This window comes from Salvia splendens, chromosome 12, assembly GCF_004379255.2.
Source record: "Salvia splendens isolate huo1 chromosome 12, SspV2, whole genome shotgun sequence".
Classification (NCBI taxonomy): Eukaryota; Viridiplantae; Streptophyta; class Magnoliopsida; order Lamiales; family Lamiaceae; genus Salvia; species Salvia splendens.
The window spans coordinates 25,458,740-25,485,559 of record NC_056043.1 but is presented as its reverse complement, the minus strand read 5'-3'; the positions used below and the strand labels follow the sequence as shown (position 1 = coordinate 25,485,559).

General features: G+C 39.9%; 3 protein-coding genes and 1 pseudogene across 3 annotated transcripts; all 4 read left to right on the top strand.

Annotated features, from left to right (window-relative positions):
• The first annotated feature begins 1,921 nt into the window (after positions 1-1,921).
• On the top strand, positions 1,922-3,402 carry LOC121757774. Its single transcript, XM_042153264.1, has 3 exons — positions 1,922-2,080; positions 2,208-3,233; positions 3,322-3,402. Exons 1-3 carry the CDS (start codon positions 1,922-1,924, stop codon positions 3,400-3,402), a joined length of 1,266 nt encoding a protein of 421 aa, XP_042009198.1.
• Positions 3,403-5,148: 1,746 nt separating this feature from the next.
• LOC121759025 lies at positions 5,149-11,398 on the top strand (annotated as a pseudogene).
• Positions 11,399-11,805: 407 nt separating this feature from the next.
• On the top strand, positions 11,806-14,265 carry LOC121759023 (MA3 DOMAIN-CONTAINING TRANSLATION REGULATORY FACTOR 2-like). The gene is made up of 3 exons (XM_042154513.1): positions 11,806-12,010; positions 12,180-12,274; positions 12,348-14,265. Exons 1-3 carry the CDS (start codon positions 11,806-11,808, stop codon positions 14,154-14,156), a joined length of 2,109 nt encoding a protein of 702 aa, XP_042010447.1. The 3' UTR covers positions 14,157-14,265.
• Positions 14,266-17,288: 3,023 nt separating this feature from the next.
• Positions 17,289-25,547, top strand: LOC121757203 (eukaryotic translation initiation factor 5B-like). The gene is made up of 12 exons (XM_042152719.1): positions 17,289-17,449; positions 17,701-20,254; positions 20,345-20,452; positions 20,539-20,639; positions 20,758-20,848; positions 20,935-21,045; positions 21,128-21,193; positions 21,516-21,575; positions 22,593-23,150; positions 24,464-24,583; positions 24,991-25,110; positions 25,184-25,547. Exons 2-12 carry the CDS (start codon positions 17,759-17,761, stop codon positions 25,247-25,249), a joined length of 3,897 nt encoding a protein of 1,298 aa, XP_042008653.1. The 5' UTR covers positions 17,289-17,449; positions 17,701-17,758; the 3' UTR covers positions 25,250-25,547.
• The last annotated feature ends 1,273 nt before the right edge of the window (positions 25,548-26,820 follow it).

The following is a 26,820-nucleotide window of genomic DNA, read 5'->3' as shown; positions in this document are numbered from 1 at the left end:
CAGTGGTTGGTGTTGTTGGACAAGGCGAAGTCCATGAATGCGAATGTGGAGTTGAGGTTGAGATAGAAGACGTTAATGAACAAGTTAGCCATGGTGAACACGGTGTACAACATGAGGTTGAGGTTGAGGTTGAGGTTGAAGGCGTTAATGAACAGGTTAGCCATGGTGAACACGGTGTACAACATGAGGTTGAGGTTGAGGTTGAGGTTGAAGACGTTAATGAACAGGTTAGCCATGGTGAACACGGTATACAACCTGAGGCTGAGGTTGAAGACACTTGTGAACAGGTTAGCCATGCAGAGGTTAGTACACGACGGTGGTACATGTTTGTGATTTGTTGTTTATATTTGGTATTCATATGTGATTTCATAATTTGTTCAGATTGGGCATCATGAAACCGATGCAATTGTAGACCCTGTTGATAGAGTGGCTGAGGTTAGTGCATACCTAACCTATTGTAATTGAGTTGTGATTTATGATTGTATGCATGATGTTAATTTGTGAATTTATGTTAAAGCAGATGAGACAATCTTCTCATAGTGAAGATGTTCAACATGTTGACGATAATGTGTACAAACCGACCCTGGATTTTTCAGCCGAAGCTCAACATCAAGTGCAGTCGGAAGCACCCATTATCGAGGAGATTCCGAATGAATTGATAATGTCCGGACTTGAACCTCCATCCATGGAACACGATGGACAGGAAGTGCATGATGGTCCCGAAGTGCATGTTGTGCCTGAAGTGCATGGTGGACCGGAAGTACATGATGGTCTTGGAGTAGAACCTCAGGAGCCGCTGTTTGAGTACATTCCGGATGGCTGCCATCTACATAATGAGGGACCGCCGACTGATAATGAAGATGATGAGTTGGACCATTTTATCTCGTTGGCAAACATGTGCCGAGATGAGCAGCTTTTTACCTCATATTACGAATCAATTTTCCAACAACAAGAAGCGAGACAGAACCCAGAGAATGTACAGCAGTCGGGTGATGGCAAAGTCTATCCTGAAGGCGAAACCCAGCCGGGTGAGCATGGGTCAGGGGGGTCAGCGGGGTCAGGGAAAAAATGACGGAGGAAGTTTTCGCCTTATGTGGACAAGAGGACCATGACAAACAACCCACGTTTCGAGGAAGAACTTGCGGACGAGCTACAAGATGTTGATGACCTTCAGGATTTGGAGGGTTTGGAGGCATTGAAGAAGAATGGCATAAAGTTTACCCCGTTCAAGTTCGTCAGAAATGAGCTTCCCGTGTGGAAGCCTGGTGTTGTTTTTAAGCACAGAGATTTCTTTTATGACGTGTTGAGGCAGTACGCAATAATGTCAAGAAGGCGGGTGCACGTGAAAATAAGCGACGGCGACAAAATTCGTGCGATTTGTAAAGGGCAAGGATGTGATTGGTATGTGTACTTGAGGAAGCACGAAATACACAATGGTCATGATTATGTAGTGTTGAATATGCAACGCGATCACGCGCATACATGCTCTCAAGTATTGGATTCGAAGTGGCTGACGGCCAAGTGGCTAGGGGAGCGTTATATGGAGAAGATCAAAGCTAACCCTCATATTCCGCTTGCAGCTATACGGCAATGCGTCGATGAAGATTTTGGCCTGAAGATAGGTAGGATGAAGGCATATCGGGCCAGAGAGCACGCAGTGGACGGCATTTTCGGCTCTGCGGCGTCCCAATACAGACACTTGTTCTACTATAAAGCCAAATTGGAGCGGACGCACCCTGAATCCAGCATTCATATACATTATGAGAATATGAGGGAATCTGGTGCCGTTGGACCGAGATTCATGAGGTTTTACTGCTGTCTAGGGCAACTGAAAAAAGGATGGAAGGAGTTATGTCACCCGATTATCTTCTTCGACGCTTGTTTCTTGCGAGGGATGTACTAAGGCCAGCTAATGACAGCAATGGAGATTGATCCCAACAATGGCTGGTGGCCGATTGCTTGGGCGGTGACTGAGGCCGAGAGTTATGTCCAGTGGAAGTGGTTCGTGGAGTACTTGGCCGATGACCTAAACTTGCATGCAAATGGGCCACGTTATGTGTTTATGTCTGACCAACAAAAGGTAGGCCATCCGTTATTCCAATATTTTATCATGTACGTGATATGTGATTTACTTTTATTTGTAATTTGTTTAATAAATTATGTACTGAACTGTGATTTTGTGGTAATGTATTGTTGTGTTGCATCAGGGCTTTGCAAAGTTGCTTGCTGAGGAATTCCCACAAAGCGAGGATCGCTTTTGTGTTCAGCACATATACAACAATTTTAAGAAGAGATTTGTTGGTGAAGATTTCAAAGACCGGTTGTGGGAGATTGCCTCGAGTACCACCCTCGAACAGTATGTGGCTTTGATGGATGCTTTGCAAACCGAATATCCCAGTGCACACCAGTGGCTTTCTGGAGTAGCTCCTAAAGAAAAGTGGGTCAAAGCCTTTTTCTCTCCACACACCTGTTGTGATGTGATCCTGAACAACATCTGTGAGACATTCAATTCGAAGATTGCATTGGCTCGCGAGAAAGCAATTATCAGCATGTTGGAGGACATTCGAACAAGTCAAATGGAAAGAATTCAGATCAGAGGCCAATGGATCAAAAGCTACGATCACGCAGTCCTGCCTGTTATCAAGGAGCTTGTTGATAAGTGGTTCGCGAGGGCTTCATCGTGGAGGGCTACATGGAACGGACAGTCTTCGTACCAAGTGTCTGGGCCGTCTGGCCAATATGTTGTCAACATGCGCGATTTTACTTGTTCTTGCAGATTGTGGCAGCTAACCGGAATCCCGTGCACGCATGCTATCGCAACTATCAACAAGAATGGCGACGACGCGACGCGATTCGTTTCCCGATACTATTTGAAGTCAACAATGATCATGCTGTACGAGAATGTCCTCTACCCCATCAATGGGGTAGCCAGTTGGCCGAAGAGTACTGCGGATGGTTCAGTGGAAATGGCGCCCCCGAGGTCAAAGCGACAGATTGGTAGGCCGAAGAAACTAAGACGTGAGGAGCCCCAGATTCGTCTTCATGCAGATGGAGGTGAGTCATTGCGTCGCACCTTCGTGATGAAATGTCGTCGGTGCGGTCTAGAAGGTCATAATAGGAGGACATGCAGCAATGATCCTCGGACAGATGCCCGTTCTCAGGTTAGGGAGACTTCGCGTGAACATGGTGACAGTACTTTACCTGAATCGTCAAACAATCCCCAACGCCAAGAGGTACTATGCAGTAAGCATATGCAACTATATTATGTAATTGTACACAGTGCTTAAGCATGTATACTTACTACACTATTAATTGTTGCAGCCTAATGTTTCGAATCCGAGACCAAGCAGTCGGACAATGACTCATCCTCAGAGATGCGGCCGCCGCGGTGATCAAGATTGATGGCCTTTACTTATTAACGTTGGTTTGTTTCGGATGGGTTGAACAATTTGTGTCAGTGATGATATGAATAGTATGATTTGTATGGTACAGACTATTTTGTAACAGACTAGTATTTTGGTGGAAGTAAAGTTCTGTGGAAAAATTTTGGTGGTGGTATTTTTGTGGATAGCGTACGTCGCTTTGTGATTTCAATCATATTTGAGTAACTTCATTTGTGATTTCAGTGATAGTTTGGTAGTATTCATTTGTGTACATGGTTTGTGATTTCAATCATATTTGAGTAACTTCATTTGTGATTTCAGTTTGGTAGTATTCATTTGTGTACATGGTTTGTGATTTCAATCATATTTGAGTAACTTCATTTGTGATTTCAGTTTGGTAGTATTCATTTGTGTACATGGTTTGTGATTTCAGTCATAGTTGTGTAACCTCATTCGTGCTTTCAGACATAAATGAATAGCAACAAAGCAAAGCGTAGTCGATCATGATTTCAGTTTGTGATTTCAGAAATGAACCACGGAGTGAACACGACATAGCATTGTTATAACAGTAGAAAAATTACAATACATAAGAACAAGATTGTGATTTTTAAGCGTCGGAGAGTTGTTTCCATCTGACCAATTTTCACCGCCAATGCGTCACACTCTTCAGTTTTCATACCCAGTTGTAGCTTCAAGTCTTCAAACTCCACGGTTTTCAAGCGCAATTTCTCGTGCAGCACACCTTCGAGTAGAGATTTGCTTCGAAGTTCAGCTTCGAATTGGTCTCGCTCAAGTTTCACTCTCTGAAAATAACTGTCTTGACTTGGGGATAGACTCGCATCAAACCATCGAAAAAACTTGCAGTCATCGTCCTGCATAATAATTTCTCATTAATCTTCATGCCAACAAAATTAATGGACAACACGATCAAAATACATGGTTTTAACCTTCCATATAGGGCAGCGATAGTAACGTCTACCCGGGTTAGCAGCCGTCCTAGATGTAACGAGCTCGGCCTCAAGATCGTGATTACACTTCACAATTTCTGGACGATGCCAATTCCAATTGAAGCTTGAGCCGAACGATTGAGAAGAAGAAGAAGACATTGCGTAACGACCTGAATTCAGTTCGACAATACAAAAATCAAATCGACCAAGAATTGCAAAAATAATTTTCAAATGCCCGACAGTAACCATACAACCAAAAAAAATCAACCAATAATTGCAAAATAAAATTCCAACGGAAATCGCCTAAAACCCTCTTTGATACCCTAAATTCAGCAAAATCCAGATGAAATCCACTAAATTCGAGATCCCGAACGGCTGGCGAAGATATGAAATCCCCTAAATTGCCCGATGCCGAAGAAGGTAAAATCGCGTATACTGTTTTGAGAGGGAAATCAGAATTTGAGTAGAACTTGAAAGGGGTAGATGAAACGAAAATGGAGGGAAGAAATAATGAAACAGAATTGAAAAATATAAATGAAATTATGATTACACAGGTGCTTGACAAGACCGCACCTGCAAATGCAGTCATAGGGGTGTAGCCTAATTCAATCAAAAGGTCTAAACTGCCCTTCACCCCATTTGGGCATTTTCGTCCGAAAAATGGCAAACTATACACGATTTGTGATTATATGTTTTGTCAGATCCCTGTGGTAGTATTTTTAAAAGTTAGGGGCCTCTGATGTTACAAGGCGAAAAGTCAGGCCTTTTGGTGCAGTTCACTCTTTATTTATTTGATTTATTTGATCTTTCCCGGCCACATTTTTTCACACATTTGGTCTGCAGCTCTCACGCCAACGCAAATGGAGGGAAATCCCAACAACATCGAACTCGTCAATCCGCTTCAAGCTGAAATGGAGTCTCTCCGAGAAAGGATTAATGTAGTCAATTCAGTCGCAGCATTTCTCTCTTATCCAATTCGTAGCCTACTGAATTTCAATGTTACAAACAAATCCTCTAACTCATATTTTTCTTTGTTGATTTCTGGAATTACAGCAACTAGAGACCGAGAAGGCTAAGCTCTCTCAGCAGCTCTCGGTTTGCGTCTGCCAGAAGGTAACTTGCGTATGCTTACAGTCGTTTATCATTATCAATTTTTTATGTAATCGCGCATCACAGTGTAGAACGCAGTTGTTTGGAGTTTAGGTGTATTCCATAGGAATGGAAACATTGGTGCTGAATTTTTAGAGTTGTATATGTTTACTCTATTTGCGTTCGAAATAATCACTCAAACGATACTGAGATTTATAGCAGCGTTCAATAAATAAGAAAGTTTTGAAAATTATACACTCTCACTCCCTATTCACATGACTCTGGATTATTGAAGAATGGCTCAGGACATTTAGTTTCTAAGCCTGGAGGTCTTTTTTGGGCCAACAGCTAGAATGTGCCTCAACACGTAGTTTCCGGGTGCAGAATGCAGGGAGTGATAGAACTACGTCCGTAGAATGCACTAGCTCGATTGGGGAAATGGACATACTGAAATTGAATGAAATCGGTTTGCTGAACAGATCAAAATATAAAGAATCAGGTCATACTCTGATGTCTGGAGATAGGAACCGTATGCAACTTTATTTTAGTGTAGTCAAGTTGATTTGATTTTTTTATTCTATTGTGTCAACTACATGTGACCATACAATGGCCTTCCATCATTTACCGAAGCGACATGTTGCTTTAAAGGTTATGTATTTTGGCCAAAGGTACACATTTAGAAATGCTTTTTGATTCATTTATTTAGTTGTCTTTGATTTTCATTATGAGGTTCTTCTTCTTCCTCCAGTCTGGTGACCTATAGCAAATCTTTTGTCAGAAAGGTTAATCCATCATAAGTGTTACCTGAGTGAATAATCGCTTTTGTATGGTGATAAACTGTTGCATTATGCGTTACAGATTTTACGGTTTTGCTTCACAGGCACAGATGGATCCAACAGTAGAAGTGAGCTTTGCCCCTTCTTTCTCTTTTTTTTTCTTTCTGTTTGACATATATGCAAAAGTTGCCTTCCTTTTATCTACGATCTGTAATTGGCACTTGCAAGCTGAGATTGACTAATTTATCTAGGATTATCATTGGGAGCATATACCTTAGCTTGCTGCTTTACTGTTCAGTTAATAACTTGTCCAGTTAGTTACTTGATCACGTGTGCTTACTTAAAACCCGAACTATATATTGCTCTCATGTGTGACACCTGGCAGTCAGTTCCACATTTAGATTTCAAGGTACCTGAGTTCCTGATGATGCAACATCGTTGTAGTGCATTGACGATCTCGAATGCCATTTTTCTTATCAAGTATTCATTATTGAATGCCTGCTTAATGGCATGTAATCCGTGTGTTGTATTAATCACGCTAGCAGAAGTGCAGGACAACACAGATATTGGCTGTTATCTCTGATTAAGATCTTTGCTGAGAACCTATATCTAACTGTTATGGTGGAGAAGATATGAAATCTGCTTTCTTATAATAATGCAGTCGGAAATTTTTAAGGCCCTTTACAAGACAATGTTAGTGTCTGGTGATAAGAAGGAATTGCAATACTCAAGATGTGGCAGAACAGACAAGGGAGTCTCTTCTGTTGGCCAAGTAAGTCCATTCATCTGACATTAAAGAAGAGGTTCTTAACCTTCAATTTTTTACTGTTTTATCTGCTTGCAATTTCGACTTAGAGTATCTCGGTTCCACAAGCAATAATTGAGATGGAAAGCGACCTAATTTTTTTCATTCTTACTAAGAGGAGAGCATATTATAAATGGATACTAAAACCAGTTCTGGCAATAGTTTCATAATTAGCATTTGTTAATCTATTTTGTGCTATTCATTTACAGATATGGAGACCTATACTAATCATTACAACCTCATGATGCTTTACCAACCCCCCCCCCCTCTCTTTCTCCTCTCTCACACACACACACTTATGTTACTTCCTTCCTCTTGCATGTGTGTCTGCTAAAATTACCCTGTGTCCCTATGTGTTATAATTCGGTGCAAACCTGAACTGGTTGATGCAGGTAATCTCTCTAAATCTACGATCAAATCTTAAAGAAACATCAGCAAGCAACGGATATTCTGCGGAAATCTCTGCTGAGGAATCATGTGGTATGCCTAACAGTTTTTATATCATATTCCTTGGTGAACATCTTCAGGTGTAATAAGAACAAAAAAACTTTTTTTTTAAAACCAAAGGTTACCTGGGATCACAATGATGGATTAATGATATTCATTTGTCACATATGACATACCTTAATTAGGCTACTGAGTTCATCTCATGCATTAGCAAATTTGTCTTGTGTATATTTTAAAATTGTTGACTTGTCAGATAGCATCTTTTTGCTAGTAAACTTGATGATATATATTCTTTATTCTTGACAGATGGTGAACTAGATTATGTAAAGATACTAAATAGAGCTCTTCCTAATGATATTAGAATTATTGGATGGTCACCTGCTCCAACTGATTTCAGTGCAAAGTATTTGATTTCTTGCATAAGAACTTTGCTGATGGGATCCTTATAGTTTTTCTTGATTAAGAGGAAAATATGTTCCAGTTGGGATAATAATATGCTGTAAATGCAGGTTCAATTGTTTGAGCAGGGAATATAAGTACTTCTTTTGGAGAGAAAATTTAAATATCATGGTATGCATCTACTTGTATATGATTTAGCCCAGTTGTGCTTTTTTAACTGTTTCACTTCTTAAATACTTGCTGAGTCTGGAGATATTTCTTAAATGTGTCTATCAGGCAATGGAAAGTGCAGGAAAGAGATTCATCGGGGAACATGATTTCAGAAATTTTTGTAAGATGGATGCAGCTAATGTCCACAACTATAGGTGGTACATCGCATCATTTGAGATTTTCTCATGCAATGAAAGGTTTAAAAGTAATCCTGAACCTTCTAGTAAGTTCCATTCCAATTTATCGTGTTATATATCAGGCACCAATTTAGAGAAAATTTAGATTCTCTGTCCACAACCCAGAAGAAAATATGAACAGCTTAAAAAATGATAAATTAGGAGTAGTATGTTGTGACATAATAGAGTAATTGTGTAATCGAGGTAAACAGAAACGTAAAGAAGAAACAGATTTACGTGGTTCACCAACGTTGTTGGCTACGTCCACGGGCAGAGGAAACGGAGAACAAATTTTATTCAGAGTGTTTTCGGATTATGGCTACAGATTTCAGATTGGATCTCAAATCACAAAATTATGTGCCCTACTCCCATATAAATAGGCACACATGAGATCCTATCCTAATTCGGAAACATAATCCTATCCCAATTAGGAAACATAATCTATACAGATTCAAGACATACTAACATAATATATATTTAGTTGGTGTATTCTTTAAGATTATGGTATGGGGAGGATTCATCATGGTTATATATATGACTGTCAGCTTAGGTTCTACATTCTCTCTCATCTTTTTCAGGTATGGAGATGATGAGCTCTGGGCAATGAAAATCAAAGGTAGTGCTTTCCTGTGGCACCAGATCCGATGCATGGTTGTTGTGCTGTTTATGATTGGCCAAGGTCTTGAATCTTCTAATGTGCGTGGCCATTTTCAAGTCGTACTCATTTGGTGAAGCTACTTAAATATTTTGCAGTCCATTCTATGATAAGTTACATTATCGGGTTTCCTATTTAAATCCATGAAATTCTAGATTGTAATATGAGAGAGTGACACTATGCTACCAAAAGAATTTTTGAATCATACATGTGGGTTGTCAGTGATGGAGACAAAAAATTTTGATGTCCAAGATCCAATAGTTGAGCTTTTTGGCAGTTGGAAGTTTGGTCAATTTGGGTTTTCAGTTTGTTGCTCTTTTACTCAAAAGTTGTGCTCTAGGGTATTAAAGGAGCTGGGTCGGTTTAGGGTTTAGCCACATTTGGCTACTGATTTGGAAACTTCATTAGGAAAAGGGCTTAAGTTTTATTCAGGATTCCTTATTCCCTGGGCAATGGCATTATCTATATCCCCCCCCCCCCCCCCCCCGAAAAAATAGAGTTGAAACTGTTCCAAACTGGGTAATTATTTATAGGTCATAGAGGCAGGATAGTTTTCGAGCATTTGATTAGAGGGTAAGTGAAGTGAGCTGCTGAACTAAACCTCAGCAGCTAATGAAGTACACTTTATGTTTGTTTGGTTGTGTTGTGTGAACAATGACATTTTCCATTAATAATAAGCAGTATGCATGCCTGCTTTCTTAGCTATTTCAATGGTTTGTGCTTAAGAATTGTGGGAAGTTTCTCTTGTTTTAAGAGGTTATTGTTTTCAAAATTTAGGTGATAGACAAGTTACTGGATATTGAAAAAACAGCAAGGAAACCTCAATACAAAATGGCTCCAGAGATTCCCCTCGTTCTTCAGTCTTGTGAATTCGATGGTCTCAAATTTAAGTGTTCATCAGGTGCGTTACTACTTACCTAGACATCAGCTTCACTTGATGCATAAGTTTTTTATGTGGCCACTTAAATCTATCAGAAGAAAATTGTCTTCTCATCTTTCAGTACAAGATCAACCATGATGCCTTCCATTCTCATTCCATGATCTTGGCTTCTCCCTAGTGCAAACACCATAAAAATGTTATATATCTGCTCGTGAAATTTATACTTGAGTGTTGATGTGAGTCTGCTGCTTTATGGAGCGTTATAAGCGAATATGAAATTTGATGGAGTTAAGGAAACAGAAACAAAATGGATACAGACTTCAGTTGTTGTTTCCTCTTGAACTTCACCTGAAGTTGTTGTCTGACATCTCATGGGCTTGGCTGGTTACAGATGCTAAGCAAACTCTACGTGCTCACTTGGAGAAGGAATGTTGAAGTTATAAACTTGAAGCAGCAATCTTTCATGAGGCCTTGCTCAGCTGTTCAAGCACCTTCTCGAGTATGAAAGCCACTTCTTACATACTTCTTGAAATTCTCTTACAAAACTTGTTGGTTGCAGATTCCAGTCAGCTAAACAGTAGAACAAAGAAGAAGGGACCGACTCACATTCCACTGATGTCGCGACCAGCTGAGCGTAAGTTCCACCTATAATTTAATTTAGCTTTTACACTTCCAATTTTAAGGTTACTCTTATGAATCATTCAGCCTCTTATGAAGAACGACGCGCTAAACTGGCTGCTGGCCGATCAAACAAGTAGAACTTCGTGTCATTGACGCAACACTAAAGCCACAACAAAAGTTTCAAGTTACATATACTTTTAAGTTATTATAGTAGTACCTTCATTGTTTGCTTTGCGTGTTGTATACTCACTCCGTCCCATGATAATCGAGTTTCTTTTAAGCGTCCCAAGGTAGTTGAGTCATTTTATTTTTTGGCAAAAACTTTAATCTATCTCTATTTTTATTTTATTTTTCTTTGTCCTACTTTATTATCTCTTCACTTAACCTCTAGACACACATTTTTTAATCTTCGTGTGCAAAAGAATACTTCAACTAAGGTGGGACGGAGGGAGTATTTTTTTATTCATATTAAGCGATATTTTGAATAATTGTGCTCACAGAAGTAAGATTTATACTACTAGTAGTAGAATTCTATTCCCACAACCCCAAAAAAAAAACTCTAATTTATTTCTTAGAGGTGGCAGTGGCATGTATAATGTGTTTGAAGTTTTGTATAATGTGTTTGAAGTTTTAACATCTTTAATCAACCACGGTAAATGATTTGATTTCGCGTGACTCATTTATTTTACCAATGGGAGTGTAAATTGGCTTTCGATTACGCTAATACGGTCAATTTATGATATAGTCATAATCACTGATAATCTCTCCTTAAAAAACACTGATAATATAATTAAAAAAAACATCGGTCTGCCAAAAACATCCAATCTGAGTAACCGATTTTCCCGGGCTTTTGCCATCAGACAACAACCCTATTCCAATGGAATCGCCTTCCATCTAACAACCTTTTCCCATCCATGATTAACTGAAATTCTTAAAAAAATAAAGTAGTTAATCATTGATCATCAGACCTTCCTGTCGTTTTCTGGCTTCAACTAATTTTCACTGCGCTGAATCTACAGGTCGCCCCTTGGATTTTGCGGCGAACTGGGATTTCTTGTTTTCGCTTTTTGTGGTGAGACTGAATCACTATTCTTTCTAAGTTTTATTAATTCTTAAATGTGTTTGACCATAGAGAGAGGACAGTTTGTGTGTTTTATTATATGATTTTCCATATATTTTAAGATGTTTGTTCCACAAATGTGCTTGGTGCGCGTATGCAGTTCAATCGATGATGATAAATTCATATAATTACCTTTCCATTTACAAACGTGTATCCATCCTCTGCATTTTGTTCCACCACCATTTACTATTGATTTATGAAACCTAGTTTTTAACAAAGGATGGAGCAAGTACTGCTCGAGAAAATGAATTAGTTATTACTAAGCATGATATGATTGAGTTTGAAATCCCATCAACAATGGACTACACAGATAAGTTTATGTCAAGCAAGCATCAGGAACAATTTCGATCAGCTTTAGAGAGTGCAGATCCATCCTCTGCCTCCCCTTTGCTTATCTCAACATCACCTAAATCTCCGCGATCACCAAGACCTAGTAAGCACACCGGGAGTCCCCTCAAGATTCAAAAGCCCCATCCTGGGAAAGTTGGTGATCCCAAAAAAGGTGAATCATTTATCTAGAAAATGGAATGATTTAGATTCTTATGCAATGTTTAAGTTGCCTGGAATGATGTTAGTTTATTTGAATTTGGAGGATGATGAATTTGTAAAATGCATGCGTTATGTGAGTTATGTGATGACATGTTATGCTCTTTCTTGTTAAAACTGCGCAGGCGGTTCTGGTGGGAAAGGAACCTGGGGAGGACTGCTTGATATGGAAGGTGGCCACGTGGATGATCCAAACGATCCGAATTACATCAGTGATAAGGTGATCATCATCATTTGTAGTTGTTTATACATGGGCTGTATTTTGTCTGACTAATGAAATGTTGCAATTTCAGGATGACGCGAAGCTCTCCACCAGAACGGATGAGCAGTTTGAGGAGTTCAGGAAGAAGGCCACAATCATGGTGGAGGAATATTTTGACAATGATGATGTTACCTCGACTGCTAATGAACTGAGAGAAATCGATAGGCCAGGTTACTACTTCTATTTCGTGAAGAAGTTGGTCTCCATTGCCATGGATAGACGGGACAAAGAGAAAGAGATGGCTTCGATTCTGCTATCCTCTCTCTACGGTGATGTGATTGATCCCAAACAAGTCTACAAAGGCTTTCAGAAGCTGGTGCAGTCTGCAGACGACTTAGTGGTGGACATTCCTGACGCAGTTGATGTTCTTGCAATGTTCATTGCTAGAGCCATTGTTGATGACATACTCCCCCCCTCGTTCTTGACAAAGACGATGGCCTATTTGAGCAAGGACTCGAAGGGCGTGGATGTGATCAAACGAGCTGAGAAAGGGTATTTGTCAGCCCCTTTGCACGCAGAGATCATTGAGAGGTGTTGGGGAGGCAGCAAGAACAAGACGGTGGAGGATTTCAAGGCAAAGATAAATGACTTGTTGGTAGAGTATGTGGTGAGTGGGGATGTGAGGGAGGCACGCAGATGCATAAAGGATCTGCACGTCCCTCACTTCCATCACGAGATAGTGAAGAGGGCTATCTTGATGGCTATGGAGAAGAGGCAGGCAGAAGGGCGTCTGCTCGAATTGCTGAAGAGGACTTGTGAGGAAGGGTTGATCAATTCAAGCCAGATATCGAAAGGGTTCTCCAGAATCATCGACTCTGTAGACGATCTGTCTCTGGATATCCCAAATGCAAAGGTGCTACTGCAGTCATTGATCTCAAAGGCAGCATCGGAGGGGTGGTTGAGTGCTTCGTCTCTGAGGTCGTTGTCGCTCATCCCTGGGAGGCAGGTGGTCGAGGAAAGCATGCTCAAGGCATTCAAGAAGAAGGCTGAGTCGATAATCAGGGAGTATTTCCTAGCGGGTGACGTATCAGAGGTGATCTGCTGCTTGGAGTTTGAGAATGGTTCGGGCGTGGCTGAGCTGAACGCAGCGTTTGTGAAGAAACTGATCACTCTAGCCATGGAGAGAAAGAACAGAGAGAAGGAGATGGCTTCTGTGCTGCTATCATCTCTGTGTTTTCCATCTGATGATGTGGTGAGTGGTTTCATCATGCTGATAGAGTCAGCAGACGACATGGCCCTCGACATCCCCATCGTGGTGGAGGATCTAGCCATGTTCCTGGCACGGGCAGAGGTGGACGAGGTGCTTACACCACACGAGATGGAGGAGATAGGCCGACATTTCCCGGGACCAACCTCAGTAGGAAACAAGGTGACACAAATGTCAATGTCTCTATTAAAGGCCCGTCTATCCGGGGAGCGGATCCTGAGGTGCTGGGGAGGAGGGGGCAGCTGCAACAACGGGTGGACGGTGGAGGACGTGAAGGACAAGGTGGGGAAGCTGCTGGAGGAGTATGCAGCAGGCGGGGACACGAGGGAGGCGTGCCGGTGCATAAAGGAGCTAGGGATGCCATTCTTCCACCATGAGGTGGTGAAGAGGTGCTTGGTGATATTGATGGAGATGAAGAATGAGAGGATGTGGAGTTTGCTAAGTCATTGCTTTGATATGCAACTAATCACCATGACTCAAATGAGTAAAGGGTTTGTGAGAGTGTCTGATGGCCTTGATGATCTGGCTTTGGATGTGCCTGATGCTAAGAAACAGTTTGACAATCTGCTGCACAAAGCAGCCAACCAAGGATGGCTAGACACTTCTTTGCTACCTCTCAATGGCTTTACTTGAATTTAATCATGTCTTTTCCATTCTACTTATTTTTTTATTGCAAACTTGTTCGATATACTCTTATATTTCTCCTTGTTTGCTTCCACAATTTGCTTTGTGTTTCTGTCTATTTGATCTTAGTTTGCCCCTTGGTCACAACCACATATATCAATCACATAAAAACAATGCTACTTCACATTGAGTTTAGTTAGTATAGCACATGATGAAAACTAGATACAATATTTTTTCAAGCATGATAATAATGAGAATGATAGTCTCACTATTTGACCATTTTTAAAACTATGTGGTGACATTCGATAATCATTTATATTGATAATGCTTCATTTCAATGAAGTTCAAAAGTTCAGAGACAGATGATCACATTTTAAATTTAATCGAATTTATTTTTTCTAGGAAGAAAAATGTAACTTTTTGAATGAAAGAGGAAATATAATTCTCTTTAAATTTTATATTTGTAACATATAGATACATCCATATATGAGTGTTCTTGCACCTTGGCAGGTACATTCCAAAAAACATAAAAGCACATATTTTATGTCAAATAATGAGCATAATTTTCGAATATGAAATCTATCTACATTTTTACATGTGTTTAAGAAATAAAAATTTATTGTAGATAATTTTCAAAATTTTGATAACATAAAGTAATGATAATTGGAAATATTAATGAAAAGTGACATTTTCGTGTAAATCATATGAAGCTGATATTACTTAGGATTACGTACTATTCAATCAATATATACTAATTTAAAATGAGATTTTTCAAATCATAAGATCAAATTACCATAAATATTATTATGAAGTTTGGGTAACTTAAGATGAATTTCACAACTTTCAAAATAGACAATTATATCATAATTTTAATAATTTTCTTAATTGTTTTGTTGATTTAGATTTGAGAGAAATTATGCATAATTTGAAAGCCAAAATAATTTAGCATAATCTTAAATTCTATATTTTGAGTACTAAAATCATTGACTTTTGTAAGTAATACAATAAATTAGCAAAAAAATCGTTCGGTAAATTTCCTCGAAATACATATTAGTGGATTGGATCAATTAAAAAAATTAAAATTATAATACAATAATTGGCTATTTTTTATAACTGTTAAATTAACCAAAATTTAATCAAACTTAATGATTTTTTTTGGCAATATACCAAATCAAAAATCAACTCTAAAATTTATGATTAGGCAATCCATATTCTAAAATTTATGATTAATTGCCTAATCTAAATTGGGCCATTAGAGCATCCGCAATGGAGGCGAGCGCACCGGCTCGCCGATTTTTGGCGCTCGCCGGTCCGCTCGCCGAACTATTGCAGCCGGCGAGAATTTCGGCGAGCGCTCGCCGATCAGCTCGCCGCTATTGCAGCCTCCGATCGGCGAGCGACCGGCGAGCGCAATTTTTTTTTTAATTTTCGAAACTCTATATATACGCGATTTGAACTTTATTTTCATTCGCACCACTTGTTTTAACGAGTACTCTCTCTATCTTAATTTCTATACAAGATCAACAACGCGAAATGAGTAACGCGGGTGGTAGTAGTAGTGGTAGTGGTGGGGATGCTGAGGAGTACGAACGGCGTTTGAACGAACATTTGGATGCCTGTACGTCCCGAGAGATAGACCGGCTGCTACAACGGGCCTTGCAGCCGGCGGTACCTCGACCTCGACCCGTTGTCCACCGCCAATCATTGATTGAGCGGGATCACGTAGTTGCACATCAGCGGCTATATGCCGACTATTTCGCACCGGAGCCGCGGTTTAACGCCAACCTTTTCAGGCGGCGTTTTAGGATGAGCAGGGCCTTGTTTATGCGTATTGGTAACGATGCGTCTGGTAGACCCGACCACACACCTATTCAAAAGTGCACTGCGGCAATCAGGCGGCTGGCCTACGGAGGCACGGCAGACATGTGGGACGAGTACCTCCACATCGACGAGTCGACTGCCCTTGAATGTATGAAGTATTTTTGTCAGGGCGTGATTGAAATATTCGGTGAGCAGTACCTTCGAAGCCCTACCCCCAAGACTGTCAGGAGCTGATGCAGATGCACGGGGCGAAGCATGGGTTCCTAGGTATGTTAGGCAGCATAGATTGTATGCATTGGGAGTGGAAGAACTGCCCCGCTGCCTGGAAAGGGTTCTACACGACCCGCTACAAGGGAAAGAATCCCACGATGATCCTCGAGGCCATAGCTGATTACCGGTTGTGGATTTGGCATACATATTTTGGGGTAGCCGGGTCGAACAACTACCTCAACGTCCTCAACTCGCCGCCCCTTTTCAACGAGCAGTCCGGCCATCAGTTTTGTCGCCAACAGGAACCAGCATGATATGGGCTACTACTTGGCGGATGAGATATACCCTAGGTGGCCCGTCTTTGTGAAGACGATCAGATGCGCATCGGATGAGAGGAAGGCCTACTTTGCGGAATGCCAGGAGTCGGCGCGCAAGGACGTGGAGCGCGCATTTGGTGTGCTCCAGGCTCGATGGGCGGCAATTAGGGGTCCATCGCGTTTGTGGCATATCGACTGCATTGTTGATATAATGTACGCCTGTATTATCATGCATAACATGATTGTCGAAGATGAAGGTGTACAGCTGACTAGTTGGGCCAACGACGATAACGAAGCCGGTCCAAGGCACGGCGTGGCCACCCCAAACGTACGAAGTGGGGTACCTTACGATGAAGCCGGCCGCATCCAAGCACATGCCGACATGCGCCAAGTGGAAGCTCATATTCGACTCCAAAATGATTTAATTGAAGAGTTATGGACGCGGAGGACTGCATGACGTTAAGGTTTTTTTTTAATTATGTAATTTTTTTTAATGTACCTTTTTAATTTAAATGAAATTAATGCATTTTCCCGTATATGTGTCGTAAGTTGAATTCCGTATTTTGTGTGATTGTTAATTATTTGTTTTTAGTGCTGATGATGTGGCTAGACTATGGCTGAGCTATTGATTGTCCAGTTGCTTGTCCTGATGATGTGGCAGGAGGGATTTTAGTATTGATGATGTGACAGGGAAATTTGTGGCTGGACTATTGCTTGTCCAGCTGTTATGGTGGATGCTCTTATAAAGCCCGACCCGATAATGAGTCCAATCTCACTGTATCTGAATACCGAACCCTAGTTTAGTTTGCCTTCATTTCGGTGCTGAAGCAATCAATTTCTTTAAGAAACCTCTCTCTCTCCATCTCTAACTTATTCCCTCTATTCCAATTACGGACATACATAGACATTCATCACTCGTTTCTGGTTTCATCTCCTTCTCGCTCGTTAGCCGTGGTGAGTCTTCTTGAATTGGTGCCGCTTCTACGAATGAATCGATACGTGATTATTCATGATTGTTTGTGAAGTGTGTTTATGTCTTGATTTTTCAATCTGTTTTTTTGGATTCGGTTTCAAATGACGGCTGAATGTTGATGCTGATGATAGCTTTTTGGTTAGGGGTTTCAATTAAGGAAAAATTCGTTGTCTTTAGCTCGCGCGTTTCAGTGAGGAGTGATCACTGATCCTTTCTAGATGGGTTTTTGCAGGGAGTTGTGTTGATTTGGGGCGGACTTGATTTGTCGAAACTACAATTGAAGTAATCTGATGGGGAGGAAGAAACCTACAGCTCGCGATGAGGAGAGCCCTGCTGGGGCTGGTGGGGCTGGTAAATCAAAGAAGAAGGGATTTGTGATTGCTGACGATGAGTACTTTATGGGAATTGAATCTGAGGAAACTGTTGTTCCGGAAGAGAAGGTTGCTGCCCCTCTGGGCAACAAAAAGAAGGGCAAGAAAGGGGGTTCGAAGAATGCGGTGTTGAATGATGATGATGAAGAAGAGGGGGATGCTGTCATTGCAGATGAGGAAGAGGATGATGCTCCTGCAATCAAATTTGGTGGAAAAAAGAAGGCAAAGGCAAAAAAGAGTGGAAATAGCAGCAGTTTTAGTGCTTTTGGGTTGCTAGGAGAAGATCACGATGAAAATGATTTTGAAAGCAAGGAAAAAGATGATGACGATGATGATGAAATGCCTGAAATTTCTTTTTCTGGGAAGAAGAAAGCCTCCAAGAGTAAGAAGAGTGGTGGCAATGTCTCTTCTGCCTTTGAATTGCTTGACGAAGAGGAGGAGGGCGGAGATAAAGATGAGAGTTCCAAAGAGGAAGATGATGCTGTCAGCATTGCTTTTACTGGAAAAAAGAAGAAGTCATCAAAGGGCTCGAAGAAGGCATCATTCAGTTCCGCTATGCTTGAAGAAGAAAATGATGATGAGGAATCTGTTTCGAAGGTCGATGATGATTTGCAAGAAGGTAGTGTTGCTGATCAGGAGGAAGATATTTTTGCAGTTAAATTTTCAGGCAAAAAAAAGTCTTCGAAAAAGAGGAATATTAATGATGACACTGCCGCTGGAATTGGGATTGGTGATGCACCATCTGACCTTGTTGAGCCGGATCAACATGGTGGTGATTCTAAAGATAAAAAGCCAAACAGTGAAGATGTAACTTCGAAAAACAAAAAAAAGAAAAAGAAAGGTGGGAGAAATTTTCAAGAAGAAGAAGAGGACTTGGACAAGATCCTGGCTGAACTTGGTGCTGGACCTTCAGCTTCTAAACCTGTTCAAGATTCTGCTGCAGCTCCAGTTGCACCTCCTCCAGAGGAGAAGTTACAGAACCAACCTGCCGAACAAGAGGAGGCTGAAGAGGAGGGACCTGTGGAGACTGTAACGTCGAAGAAGAAGAAAAAGAAGAAGGACAAAGAGAAAGAGAAGAAGGCTTCTGCTCCTGCAGCAGAAGAAAAACCAGAAGAAACCAAAAATGAGACAAATAGTAAAGTAACTGGTAAGAAAGTACCAAAGCATGTCAGGGAGATGCAGGAGAGACTTGCGAAACTTAAGGAGGCTGAAGAGAGGAAAAAACGCGAAGAAGAAGAAAAGTTGAGAAAAGAAGAAGAGGAAAGGCTTAAACAAGAAGAACTAGAAAGATTAGCTGAAGAGAAAAAGCGCTTAAAGAAGGAGAGGGAGAAGGAGAAACTCCTTAAGAAAAAAGTAGAGGGAAAGCTTCTGACAGGGAAGCAGAAGGAAGAGGCTCGAAGGTTGGAGGCAATGAGGAAGCAAATACTAGCTAATGCAAAATTGGATATACCCACTGGAGAATCTTCCGGAGCACCTGCTAAGAGACCTCTGTACCAGAAGAAAAAATCGAAGCCCCAAAACCAATCCAATGGAGCAGCCATTTCAGAAAATGGGGGGACCACAGATGCAAACGAGTTGGATTCTGTTGAGGCAGAGAATGTCGAGGAAGTTGAGTCTCCGAATGCACAGGATAAAGCTGAGGTAACTGATGTTGTTGAAGACAATGGAGTTGATGAAGAAGAAGAGGAAGATGATGATGAAGAGTGGGATGCTAAAAGTTGGGATGATGCTGACTTGAAATTGCCAGGAGATAGTGTATTTGCTGACGAAGAAGTTGATTCAGAACCTGAACCATTGCCCAAGAAGGATATGAAGAACGCACGGACTGCTCCTCAAGATGCTGAGCTGAATGCCAGCAAGCCAGTAGTCTTGGCTGATAAACTAACTTCAGTGATGCCACCGAAATCAGTGGATGTTCAGAAGAAGTCTGTGCCGGAGGGCAATGAAAATGACAACAAAAAGAATTCTTCTAATACAGAAAAGAAGAGCCAAAAAGAAGTAACTGATGATCAGCCTGTTCAGAATGAACAAAACCTTCGGTCTCCTATATGTTGTATTATGGGTCACGTCGATACTGGAAAAACAAAGTTACTTGATTGTATTAGAGGTACAAACGTCCAAGAAGGCGAGGCAGGTGGGATTACACAGCAAATCGGAGCGACCTATTTCCCCGCTGAGAATATACGTGAGAGAACAAAGGAACTGAAAGCTGATGCAAAGCTCAATGTCCCTGGCTTGTTAGTGATTGATACCCCTGGACACGAATCGTTCACAAATTTGCGTTCTAGAGGATCAGGATTATGTGATCTTGCTATTTTGGTTGTTGATATAATGCATGGGTTGGAACCACAGACAATTGAATCACTCAATCTTTTGAAAATGAGAAATACTGACTTTCTTATTGCCTTGAACAAAGTGAGTCATCTTGTATCTTAGCATTGTTGAATTCTCCCTACCCATGCTGTTCCACTGTTTTCATTTGGTATTTTCTGTTTGGCAATACAGGTAGACAGACTTTATGGATGGAAGTCTTGCCGTAATGCACCAATAGGAAAGGCAATAAGGCAACAATCAAAAGATGTCATGATTGAATTCAACATGAGGCTAACTCAGGTCATATTTGTCTCTTACCTTATCTATTAGGTCTCACTTTCTCATCATCAATTTTGGTCTTATCTAATGTGGATTTTCTGTTACAGATTATCACTCAGTTTAAGGAGCAGGGCCTCAATACTGAGTTGTATTACAAGAACAAAGAAATGGGGGAAACATATAACATTGTACCAACAAGTGCCATAAGGTTATACTTATAAAGACTTTGTTGCTTTACGTTAGTATCTGGTTTCCTATGTCTTAATTTCATTCTCACAAGGCTACAAATTTCTGCAATTTCTGACTTGTTGGTGACTGGCAAACAGTGGTGAGGGGGTCCCAGATTTATTGTTACTGCTGGTCCAATGGGCTCAGAAGACAATGATAAAAAGGCTTACATACAGTGAGGAAGTGCAGGTTTGTTCCCTCACCTATTGCTGCTTGACAATGAGAAAGATACTCCAATGGAAATTCTCATCATTTATCCTCAAATTTTGCCACAGTGTACTGTTTTGGAGGTTAAAGTGGTTGAAGGACATGGGACCACAATTGATGTGGTATTAGTAAATGGTGTGCTTCATGAAGGAGATCAAATAGTCGTTTGTGGCATGCAGGCATGAATTGAATGTTTTATTTCTATTTTGGTTCTTTTCGGGAGAAGTTATTAACAAGCATTCTGTTGGCTTTTTTGTGCAGGGACCCGTTGTTACCTCAATCAGAGCCTTGCTTACACCTCACCCCATGAGGGAGCTCAGAGTCAAGGTGAAACTTCTTACTCTATCTGTCTATTGTTACTTGAAAAATTGGCATTGGTATGATGGACAAAATTATTGTTTCTATTGCTTGAGTAGTTGCTAATTTACCTACTGTGTATGGAGTATTCCTAGAGTTTGTATTGGTTTTCCTTGAAATAAATGTACTAAGCTATCAACTTGGTGTAGTATTTTGCTTTGCAATAAATAGATGGTATACTGTTATGGTGCTGTGATCAAAGCATACATCTGGAAGTTATAGTTTCATTAAATAACTTATGTATAACATTGGACCAGTCATTGAATTTAACAATTTGATTATATCTTTCCAGGGAACATATTTGCATCACAAAGAAATCAAGGCTGCCCAGGGCATCAAGATTGCTGCACAGGTAACTGTGTCTCATTCTCATAGCTCCCCTAGACTCATAAAGTTGAAAATTGAAGATAATTAATTTAGAAAAGGATGCTATTAGTTACTCTTAGGAAGTATGAACACAGAGGGGCATTAGCACACTTGCTTGCTTAATGAATTCATGTAAACATAAATTTGCTAAGATTTGGCAGTAGAAACATGGGTTTTCCATTTTAAAGTTCTCAATTGAACTGCAGTATAAACTGCTTACCATTATTGGGTTCTTGCATAGAGCACAAAGAGTCTTACATGTCTTCTATGTGTCACAACAATCCACTTTGTGGTTATTCAACATACAAAGTTTCACCAACAGAACTTCACATTACCGCTCAATCTATGTAGTTCTACTATCTACGCTAGCGTGTAGCTAAATATATGTTTGTTAATTGTTCAAATTAGTTTTATATTTGTTTCTCATCATTACACATTTCTTGGGCTGAGGGAATTTTTACATAGATACTCCCTCCTATTCTTGTATTTTGTTGTTCTTTAGGTTAAAGTAGTAAACTCAGGGAATTAGTATTGTTTATCATCAACTTGCTCCCACATGACACCACATGATTTGGGATTGGCAGATTAAACTCTATATGACACCTATCAGCCCAAAAAAGAAAAATTGTAGCACATGAATGATGTTTTATTTTGGTTTTCCCTACTCAATTCTCAAGCTTTAATTCAAAGCAACATTGTACTTTTCATTTATTGCAGAGTTATTTAGACACCAGAACTGCTCATGTGATGTGGTTTATTGATACTATCTGATATTTGCCTAATTAAACAGCTTCTTATCAAATATGCTTTTGTTTGTGCAGATGTTTTTTCTTGTATTCACGATAATCTATTTATATTATTATGCAGTATGTGCTGCTGGTAGTTCTCCCTAGTTCTGAAAATTGAACCCTTTCATGTGGTTATTCACGGTCAATGTATTTCCTCTGTTGTTTTAGTTGCCTTGGGATCTTGGCTAATACTTCTTCCTTCGTTCTTCCTTCAGGGCCTTGAGCATGCTATTGCAGGCACCAGTCTCTATGTTGTGGGGCCCAATGATGACATAGAGGACATCAAAGAATCTGCTATGGACGATGTAAATTCAGTGATGAGTAGGATTGACAAAAGTGGTGAAGGGGTTTATGTTCAGGCATCTACACTTGGGTCTTTAGAAGCATTGCTGGAGTTTTTGAAGACTCCGGCAGTTAACATACCTGTCAGTGCTATAAGTATTGGCCCAGTTCACAAGAAGGATGTGATGAAGGCAAGTGTCATGCTTGAGAAGAAGAAGGAATATGGGACTATACTGGCTTTTGATGTTAAAGTAACACCAGAGGCTCGGGAACTTGCTGATGAACTTGGTGTAAAAATATTCATTGCTGACATTATATACCACCTTTTTGACCAATTCAAGGCTTACATAGATAATCTTAAGGAGGAAAAGAAGAGAGAAGCTGCAGAGGAAGCAGTTTTTCCCTGTGTTCTGAAGATCATGCCAAACTGTGTTTTCAACAAGAAAGATCCAATTGTTTTGGGGGTTGATGTCGTTGAAGGCATTGCAAAGGTAATATTTTTTAGATAGCATTTCAAGTAAATTTTGTTCATTGATACACTATATTTTACTCTTGAAAATTGATCCCAGTCTGATATGTGTTAAATTCTAATAACTTGCAGTCCTCGACTCCTTGTAATTCACCTTAGTGTCACAAGCATTTCTGACATGTGTTAATTTGTTGACCGTCTTTCACTGAGTATCCAAAATGCTTTACGTTCAATTAGTGGCTAGTACCCTGGTTATTTTTTTCTTTCTGATATGGCATTGAAGTTGGAGAGGCTCTGAAATATAGAGAGAACGGAGTAACTGCGCTTTAATTTTCTGTTTGCTGTTATTCAGAAACGTCTTAAGGGCACCCGCAACGCGTCTCGCGGGTGTCCCTTATCTCGTCCCTCCGAGACGAGACGGGCGCGGGACGCGTTGCAGCGTCCCGTCTCGTCCCCAGCCCGCCGAGACGCCCGTCCCTCCGAGACGGCGCGCGAGCTGTCTCGCCACGCGCTCGCGCGACGTGGCGCGCTCCGGCGCCATGCTTGACGCCCACTCGCCGGCCCGCGAGTAGGCTTCGTCACGCTGACGCAATAAATCATTTTTTAAAAAAAATCAAATTTAATAAAAAAAAATTTAAAAATTAAAAACGGTTATATGACCGTTCAACGGTCATTTTCCTTTTTTGGGCAAAATTTGGCAACCGGTAGACGCACGTGATCTTTCTTCTGCTTCTTTGAGCTTTGAGATTTTGAATTCAGAGAGAGTGAGCAGGAGAAATTAAATTATGTATTTTTCATTTTTTTAGGATTTTTAATTATGTTTTTTTTAATTTTTTAAGAATTTTAAGTTGTAATTTTATTTTATTTAATGAAGTGTGTTTTTATTAATTGAATTTGTTGGAAATAAAAATAATAAATGAAATTGAATGAATAGTTAAGGGATGAGATGGTTAAGAGACGGATAAGAGATGGAGGGTTGCAGGTTCTGTCTCTTAGTTAAGAGATGGAGTTAAAAGTACTGTGGGGCCTATGAATAGTTAAGAGATGAGACGGTTAAGAGACGGATAAGAGACAGCGTTGCGGATGGCCTAACTATTATCGTATCAGAATTCGTTGTGTATGTTTGAGTTTCTTTCTAAAATAAAACCATGGCATTCACTTCAAAGGGAATTAAGTAGTTAGATTTTTCTCACGACTATGTATTTTGTACAGTTATTTGTTGACATCTTTCTTCTGCACAAGTTGATACACTTTTCTTCAGTTTTTGGACTACTATCGACAATATTGTGCTTCATGTGGTGAACTCATATTTCTACATTCTTTTCCATCTCACAGATCGGAACACCTATATGTGTTCCTGGAAGAGAATTTGTCGACATTGGTCGGATAGCTTCTATTGAAAATAATCATAGGCCTGTTGATTATGCCAAAAAAGGCCAAAAGGTGGCCATTAAGGTATGAAATTGGTAGCTTTTTGTCATCTTGTGAGAATTTTGAAATATTTGTCAGTATATACTAAATGTTATTTGATTATATGAGCATCTAAATAGTTTTATCATGAATTTCTAGTCTTTGTTATCAATCAATTTTATCTTTAGATATCCAATGTGCATCAAGAAATATAATAATATCTGCCTTCATATTTCATCCCATTCATAGCCTAGTGTGGCACAAAAGTGAGATAAATGTGTTCAAGGGGTGATTGTTGAATCAGTAGGTTGATGTGATCAAGTCTTTGATCTCCATATGTACTTCCACCTCGTGCTATGTCTCCTCTTGTAATATTAGATGCATTACTCCGGATAGTGTCTTTTTTCATATTTTATCTGCTCTTGTAATATGTTAAGGTTTATTCTTCACAGATAATCGGTAGCAATCCCGAGGAGCAACAGAAAATGGTTGGAAGACATTTTGAGGTGGAGGATGAGCTTGTAAGCAAGATCTCCAGAAAATCACTAGATGCACTCAAAGAAAACTATGCGGTTTGTACATTTGATATTACTCTACTACTTACTTTATGTAAAGTGATCCTCACTCCTTTCCATTGATGTGCAGGACGATCTGTCCACTGAAGAGAAGAGATTGCTTTTCAAATTGAAGAAGCTGTTCAAGATACTGTGATTTGAATATAATGGAGTTCAATACTGCTAGGGCTTGTTGCAATCAGGTGGCCGGAATAAGAGTTTGCAACAAGAGAAGACGGATTTAATTTGTGGAAGGCAGTAGTTGATCAGTATGCTTTGGGTGTTGATAGCAAATACAGTGGTTAATCAGCCTTTCCCTTTGCCTTTTTGTAAACAATTGAAATGAGAAGTACTCGTGGAGAGTTTGTGTGTCCATTCTCCCAAAATTGAGGCTTTCTGTTGTATTCTGCACATATTTTGGGGAAATATTAAAAAGAGTTTACATGATTACCATACAAATTTTCTTATAAATGTGGGAAATATGATAATGCCAGTAAAGTTTTTAGTTTTGGATTGGAATATTCAAATTTCAGGCTAATCAAAGTTTAAAAGAGTTTTGGATTGGAATTCCATTCTCAACGAATTTACTTGAGTCAGAAATTTAATAGTGTTGTAGTTTAAAGTTTGAGCAGTCTTCTCAGTTTCACGTAGGGGTGGGGATTCGGTCGGTTCCGACCGAACCGATTAGTCGGTTAACCGACTCCCATTTTTGGCGAAATCCAGAACCAAAATCGAACCCTTTGTCGGTTCGGTTCCTCAAGGAACCCATCGGTTCGGACCGATAGAGCGACTTGTCGGACAGAGCAGCTGCGGCAGCATGGAGAGGGCATCAGCCTCGTCGGAGAGAGCAGCAGCATCGCCGGCGTGGGGGAAGACTAGCGTGCGTGTGGAGAGATTGAGATTTGAAAAGGGTAATGCTGAAAGAGAATGTCTCCAAGTGTAGATTAAAATTAAATATGTCTGCAAGTTGCTAAAAGGATTTAATTCATAAGTTGGATTGATAGTTCTATGACATTGCATCCATTCACGCACAAATTAGGATACATATATAGATTAAAAGAACAACTGATCAAACAAAATTATTGAACTAGTAGTAGTACAACATATATTGGCAGTTTGAATGAAAGGTAGGAATTTTACTTTTTAGTTTTTATAATTTTATGAAATTAAAACGAATATATGGAAAATTAATATCAATCCTTAATTTAACCGGTTCTTCGGTTCTAACCTTTCGGTTCTCGATTAGAACTGAGAACTGCCTAAACCCTAAACCGAGAACCTTTTACCCACCCCTAGTTTCACATTGATAAAAGGACATCTAAATTGTTGATTTGTTATCTTATTTCTTTTTCATCTCATCTTAGACATTTGGAAATGAGTAACACTATAATTCTTTGTTTTTTTTTTGTTGATTTTAGGATTCATTCATTTTTTTCATTTTTTTCTTCTATCAGTGGTCCATCCATACCAATGTGGCATTATGAGGCGGTGTGCCCATCCAATTACTTTTTAACAAATGGTAAAATAAAGGGGTCCACCTCCAACTAGACCAAACATTTATTAGGAAACATTCATTATACCACTATTATGGAAAATTACACAATCTTAAATATGAAAATTACTACTATACATTATATTGCATATTTATATATGCACATAATCTTTTAAAATATCTTAATGTACCGAAAAAAATATATATGCAACACTTGTTAATATTTTTTTATAGAT

What these genes read in the sequence shown, in the direction of transcription:
- LOC121757774 (XM_042153264.1), top strand. Translation starts at nt 1,922, where the DNA reads ATGGAGATTGATCCCAACAATGGCTGGTGGCCGATTGCTTGGGCGGTG. An exon ending in TTATGTCTGACCAACAAAAG is followed by an intron (nt 2,081 to 2,207) that starts GTAGGCCATCCG and finishes GTGTTGCATCAG; the next exon opens with GGCTTTGCAAAGTTGCTTGC. An exon ending in ACAATCCCCAACGCCAAGAG is followed by an intron (nt 3,234 to 3,321) that starts GTACTATGCAGT and finishes TAATTGTTGCAG; the next exon opens with CCTAATGTTTCGAATCCGAG.
- LOC121759023 (XM_042154513.1), top strand. Translation starts at nt 11,806, where the DNA reads ATGGACTACACAGATAAGTTTATGTCAAGCAAGCATCAGGAACAATTT. An exon ending in AGTTGGTGATCCCAAAAAAG is followed by an intron (nt 12,011 to 12,179) that starts GTGAATCATTTA and finishes AAAACTGCGCAG; the next exon opens with GCGGTTCTGGTGGGAAAGGA. An exon ending in CGAATTACATCAGTGATAAG is followed by an intron (nt 12,275 to 12,347) that starts GTGATCATCATC and finishes TTGCAATTTCAG; the next exon opens with GATGACGCGAAGCTCTCCAC.
- LOC121757203 (XM_042152719.1), top strand. Translation starts at nt 17,759, where the DNA reads ATGGGGAGGAAGAAACCTACAGCTCGCGATGAGGAGAGCCCTGCTGGG. An exon ending in TCAACATGAGGCTAACTCAG is followed by an intron (nt 20,453 to 20,538) that starts GTCATATTTGTC and finishes TTTCTGTTACAG; the next exon opens with ATTATCACTCAGTTTAAGGA. An exon ending in TCGTTGAAGGCATTGCAAAG is followed by an intron (nt 23,151 to 24,463) that starts GTAATATTTTTT and finishes TCCATCTCACAG; the next exon opens with ATCGGAACACCTATATGTGT.